Source organism: Oryza brachyantha, chromosome 8 (genome assembly GCF_000231095.2).
Source record: "Oryza brachyantha chromosome 8, ObraRS2, whole genome shotgun sequence".
NCBI classification, from domain to species: Eukaryota; Viridiplantae; Streptophyta; class Magnoliopsida; order Poales; family Poaceae; genus Oryza; species Oryza brachyantha.
Genome location: NC_023170.2, coordinates 4,688,566 through 4,694,912, shown reverse-complemented (window position 1 = coordinate 4,694,912; position 6,347 = coordinate 4,688,566). Strand labels below are relative to the sequence as shown.

General features: G+C 40.4%; 1 protein-coding gene across 1 annotated transcript; it reads right to left on the bottom strand.

The window, feature by feature from the left end:
* Positions 1 to 256: 256 nt before the first annotated feature.
* Positions 257 to 4,808, bottom strand: LOC102700640 (cytosolic sulfotransferase 8-like). The gene is made up of 2 exons (XM_006659167.3): positions 4,206 to 4,808; positions 257 to 901 (listed from the first exon to the last, which is right to left on the bottom strand). The coding sequence occupies exons 1-2, from the start codon at positions 4,772 to 4,774 to the stop codon at positions 403 to 405; spliced, it is 1,068 nt and encodes a 355-aa protein (XP_006659230.2). The 5' UTR covers positions 4,775 to 4,808; the 3' UTR covers positions 257 to 402.
* Between the last annotated feature and the right edge of the window lie 1,539 nt (positions 4,809 to 6,347).

The following is a 6,347-nucleotide window of genomic DNA, read 5'->3' as shown; positions in this document are numbered from 1 at the left end:
TTAATTAGCCCTTGAGAACTTCACATATTCTGGTTGCACGTGCTAGAAATGGGCTTTTTAAATTTGGTGCCCTGAAAACTACAGAGGTGCAATTCTTTTACAATCGTAAACATTTATAAATCAACCTTGCTATATGTACAACTGAGTCGTATGACTCATGTACGACTATGGAACAGTAACCAATTCTTGAGTTAGCACTACTCCTAATATATGGGCCCAGCAAAGACGAAAGACTACGTGTACGCATACAGTCATATGTTTTGGTATGACATATAGTATTTTTGTTTATAAATTCGTTCAACCAAACAAAGCACTTATTTTGACACACAACGAGACACAAAATAACGAGCACAAATTAAAGGATCAAATTTGGACGCACGACTAAATAAGTGTGTACGTGCATCAGAGAACGAGACCTGAACCATCAAGCCTGTCCCGGAGAATAGCATCCAGGCGTTCTCCCATCTCAGGACTCATATGGCTCATCCAGTCCCCCGCCACCCCCTTCCTGAAATACGACTCGTGCGAGAACTTGACGAACACGCCCTGGGCGCCCTCCCGGTTGGCCCGCTGGCTCCTCAGGCTCTCCAGGCTGCAGAGCTCGACGATGTCGGCGACGGCGCCGGCGTCTTCCTCGGCGCCGGTGAACGGCTGCCCGACGAACCGCGCCAGCTCCCTAACCGTGCCGGCCGGGTCCTGGAGCACCTGCTCGTATCGCAGGAAGAGAACCCTAGCTGGGTCCTCGTTGCTCGCCTTCCAGTACTCGAGCATGTGATCCCACACGGGTCCCCCGAAGCAGGTGCCGTCGCAGAACGAGTCGTACGTCTCTTGGAGTGATAGATCTTGTAGCCCGTTGCGCTTCAGAAAATGCCACATGGAGACCAGTGCATCCTTTTGATCCCTGCCGGATACAATAGTGCATTTTTTTGATTCGGAAGAGTATATTTGAAAAGAAAAAACCATGTATATGCTTTGAAAAATCGGAGAACTGTATACGTAAATAAGACATCAAAAATGCCAAACTAGATATATACATAGCTGCGGTTAGCCTGCTATTTCTACTACACACACGCATATACACCTTTCTTGTGTGTGTTGAGTCTCACATGCACCAATGAATACCAATATTCAGTCAGCTTACTTAATTACCTTCTTTTTTTACAAAAAATAATGAACTTCATCATGACATCATAAATATCTAGCCAAATTAGTTACAAATATCGTCATATGTTAATTGGAGGAACAATTTTACTGTATTTAAAAAGGTACTAGGAGGTATCACTGTTTTCTATGTGAAATTTGATACATTTTGGTACTTTAAAGATATCAAATTTTACATAGAAAATATTGGAACCTCTATCGTATGTCCTTAAGGATAGTAAAAATGCTCTAATTAGAGCGTCTGATAAGTGGCTAGTCTCAATATTTAGCAGGTGAGAATTTATCTTAGTATAGTTTATTTTTAAATTTTGTAGTATATATACCGAGTCTCAAAGTTTGTAATAAGAGTTTGGACAGTTTAGGCTAGCCTACGCTTGCTATATATTGTTGAGTCATCATCCATTGGCTACGGAAGGTAAAGATACTTTGTTCAAACATAATAAAACATTTATTTCTTAAACTAGCTTTTGAGGCAACAAACTAAGTTTTTTTTCTGTCACATATACACTAAGTACGTTCCCAACAGCTCATCTATCTCATCTTTCATCCTGAAAATAGAGGATGAATACTACAAATTGAGCTTCAACAGAACGACCATCCTATCATTTATTTTTGGATGTCATCCATATTAGGAGAGAGAAACTTTATATTTGGATGATCTCTATCGATCCTCCAAAGAGATATAGAGGATGTTATATATAGATGATTTAATGGAGTATAAAAGATATGAAGGATAAAACTGTTTTAGATGATTATCCAAATAAAGATATGAATGATCAAATTTGGATGAGCTATTAGGATGCTTAAAGCGCCCTAAAGAAGGCCTTAATTTTGTGTGTTTGACTGTCAGCTGACGAGCTGGTTAAATTATAGTGGCGAGCTAGTATGCATATATTAATTTACACCTGGTTAATTATATTAGCTAAGGGACAGCGGGTAATTAACTAGTTAGGTCGAGTGGCCCATCGATCTGTCCAATCCCGTCTTTTATAAAGTAGCCAACAAAATTAGCTTGAGTTCATATCTGTGCCATCCCGTCCTTTTAATTATACGTGTACATGCAGTACCTAACAATGGAAATATAAGTATACCCAATATTTTATAACAGCGACTAGTCACCCAACGCATATTTGTCTTCACGTAGCTATAACACAAGTATACGCAACCATACTGCTTCCGTTTTATATTATAAGATTTTTTTGTCTAAATTTATTCATTAATAAATGTATATAATTTATATATGTGTTTAGATATATTAACATCCATATGAATCTAGATAATATTAAAAAGTCTTACATTACGAAACAGAGAGAGTACTGGATATTCTTGCCTATATATCCATCAAGCTAATTTCATTGATATGATAACAGAGGATAACGCCTTAATTTCCAACGTTCTTATGATTGCCCACATTATTATTATTTTTTAATTTTCATTCAGTCGACGACAGTCTAACGTATGGTTGTCATTGATCTGATAAAGCTAGTGGTAATACCTATTTAAACAAAGTCTCTTTTTTTGATTATTAGATAAAACGTTAAAAGAATTGTGTTAACAAAAACATGACATTAATTTAATGTTGATAAAAAATTAAAATATTTAGAACATTTGAACTTAGATAAAAATGAAGTAAAACAATACATGCTAGTAAAAATGCAGTTAAAGTGATTAAAAACTGCGTATTACATAGCACTAAAAATTAAAATTATTATAGCTCTATAATTTTAGACTGCAATATGTAATTTGACGTAATTAAAAAAATATAAATATTGCGGGCGGGGGGAGGGGGGGGGGCTGAAATTTAGCAATACCAAGCTTTTATTATCTGCGATTTGAGTTTAGACTTAGTATTTGAATTTGGTATGAATTATGGCATTGTGTGAAAGCCCCTTAGTTCAAAAATAACAAGTTTGCTAAAGAAGTGGTGCTATTTTCCCCCTAGTTTCGCCGTTTCACTATCACTTTAATTTTTAACATTTAATCCATAATTTAATGTTTTAACTTTTATTTGATATTTTAATCATTTTAATGAATAATAGTTTTTTTTATCAAGTGGGTAATTAATAAAATTGGTTTTACTCCCAACCTCCTATATAGCGACCGTAAACAATGTAATTTTGGAATTTATTTTTAAGAGATGAATTGTTTTCAAAATATCTGTCGAAATATTTGACATTTTTCCTATGAAATTTGTATGACGTCATAAATTTAGGCACTCAACTTAACAATATCCCTTTCCACTATAATATATGTTGTTTGTCTTTTTAATACATGAAGCTGTTAACTTTTCATACGAATTTGAGCAATCGTATTATTAAAAAGTTTACATAATTATAATTTATTTTCTTATGATTGGAACTATTACTGAATGTATTTTAATAATAAGTTATATTTTCGTTTATTTTTACTGAATTTTTTAATAAAACAAATGGTAAAAATTTGTGTGAAAAAGATAACAACATCATATATTAAAATATGGACAGAGTAAAATTTTAATTATCAGTAAATTTTTAAAAAAGTAAATTCTCTGGAAAATATAAGTGGTATATGCATTCATCGTCTTAAATACTACTGCCTATGTTTCATATTGTAAGACTTTCTAGCCTTACAGAAATTCATCAATTGATGAATGTATATGATTTATATATATGTCTGGATTCATTAGTATCCATAAGAATCTAGGTCAGGATAAGAAGTCTTACGTTGTAAAACAGAGGGAGTATTACACACAGGGGCGGTGGGGACTCATGCCCCCGCTACCCCCGTTAAAGCTATTGGAGCCTCCACGGAGACCCCTTAAAATTTTATGGCAAAGATCAATAGAAAGCAAGGAGTAAAACTCTATCTAAAGTATTCAAACCCCATAATCTCGTTGGCTAGATCCGCCACTGATTACACAATTCTCCAAACTTATGAAATTTCGTAAATTATTTTACTAGAAATGATGGTCGAAGTCACAAGGAAAAAGTATGCTGGATCGCCAGCTAGCTAGCAGTTATAGCAATAATATCTCGGTTCATGCACCAGTGCAGGGCGAGAGATACCTGCAAATGTAGATGATTTTGCAGCCGGAGGTGCCGTCCGCCACCGTCGGCGGCAGCAGCGAGAGCGCCATGTGCGTGCACATAAGCCTAGGGGACGGCAGCTCGTCGACGACGGCGCCACGGCCGAGGGCGAAGAGCCTGTCAAGGAGAGGCACGCAGTCGTGCGGGTTGAGGCGGCGGAGCGGGTGGTCGGGGCTCGCCGGCGGGGAGGCGCGGCGCGCCATGGTGGCGAACGCCAGGGCCTTGAGCCACGTGGTGCCGGACTTGGGCAGGCTGGCGAGGAGAACGTCGCCGGCGGCCCGGGGCACGAATCCGCCGCGCTGCATGGCGACGGCGCCACGCGCCCAGGCGTCGAGCACCCAGTACCCCTGGTTCTGCCGCATCTTCAAGCTGTGGAAGACGCGCGCCGGCATGGCGGAGACGACGGCGTCGTACTGCTCCAGAGGGGCGGCGTCGACGTCGCCGGTGGCAGCGACGGCGTCCTTGAACGCGACGGGCCCTGCGGCTCGCCCGTCGTGCCGCGGCGGCGCCCCTCCCGACGCCAGAACTACTTCCGGCGTGTTAGTCATAGCTCACAGCAAGATAGATCGAGCTAAGCCGGCCAGCGTCGACGACGTGAGCACGTCGACACTCTTGCACTCTTGTATATATAGCCTTTAGCAAACCAGCTTGAGGAAAATTATGCATTTTGACTTATGTATATTCTTATAAATTAAAATTTGAATTTTTAACTTATGTTTTAAGCTGAATTTGACTTTTATATCTTTATATATATATATGTGTGTTTTATTCATAAACTAATTTTTCTTTTGTAAATATGTTGTTTGGCTTTTTTTTTTCAATCAGTCCCTAAAGCTTAATAATGACCTAATAATACCTCAGGTATGCATGGCTACCAGAAAACGGTAGCGACGTGAAAGCGCAATACGGTGTGTGTGTTTTTTAAGAGTGAAGTGCATCAGCGGTCCCTAAACTTGTATACATGTGTTATCTAGGTCCCTGAACTCTCAAAATGTATTTTTGGGTATCCGAACTTGTCCGGGGATGTCATATAGGTCCAAACGGGCTCCAACCCGTTCTATCCCTGACGTGGCATGCCACGGTGGCGCCTACGAGATGGGAGAGAAAAAAATAAGGAGGAGAGAGAGAAACTGACATGTGCGACCCACATGACACCACCAATACGAATGCGCCACCGTGGCATGCCACGTCAGTAGATGGAGCGGGTTAGAGCTCGTTTGGACCTATATGATACCCCGGACAAGTTCGGGGTCCTAAAAATACATTTTGAGAGTTCAGATACCTAAATGACACATATATACAAGTTTAGAGACCGCTGGTGCACTTCACTCTTTTTTTAATGACGATGCTTACCTGCCTTAATATATGTCTCGGTAAACCGTAGAAAAAAGAACGAGCACATCCAAATAATTTAAAAATATACTACTGAAAAATATATTAAAATCAAATGCAGATAATGAAATAATTGAGGTCCCAGAGAGACAGTCTAGACGGAGGGTGAATAGGTGTTCTGAAAAATCTTTCAAATCGCAGCAGTCAGTACATGGGCCGGACCGTCCGGTCGGCACTCTCGGGTTGGGCCGAGAGCTCTAGCCGGACCGTCTTGGTTAGAACACCGGACTGTCCGGTCAATGAAAAATACAGACTTGACAGTCTACCTTTTCGGTGATGTTTCTGGGAATGTGATGTGATTATGTGTATAATAAAACAGCCGAAAGATAGTAGGAACAAACAGAACACGAAATCATAAGAACAAAGACACGAGAGATTTATCCCGAAGTTCGGATGTTTCGATCCTACTCTCCGTTGAGGCGCTCCTACGAGCGGATCTCTCTCGATCCTTTTCCTCTCTTGGCTTTCTCCCACAAGGCCAACACAGGTCTCCGAATTCACAACTAGGGGCTAACAACCCCTTCGATCGACCACCAAGGTCAAGATCAAGGCGGCTTGCCCAGCCCTAGATTGTAATTCGCTCTACCCTGCAGCCTTCAATGAGAAAGCACAAGAATACACTATCAATCTTACCTATTCCCTTGTGGAGGTTAGGTACCAACCTTCACAACTTGCTCCCGGGCGATCCACACGAATCGGATGCTCGCGGGCGACGCCTATCCATCTAGG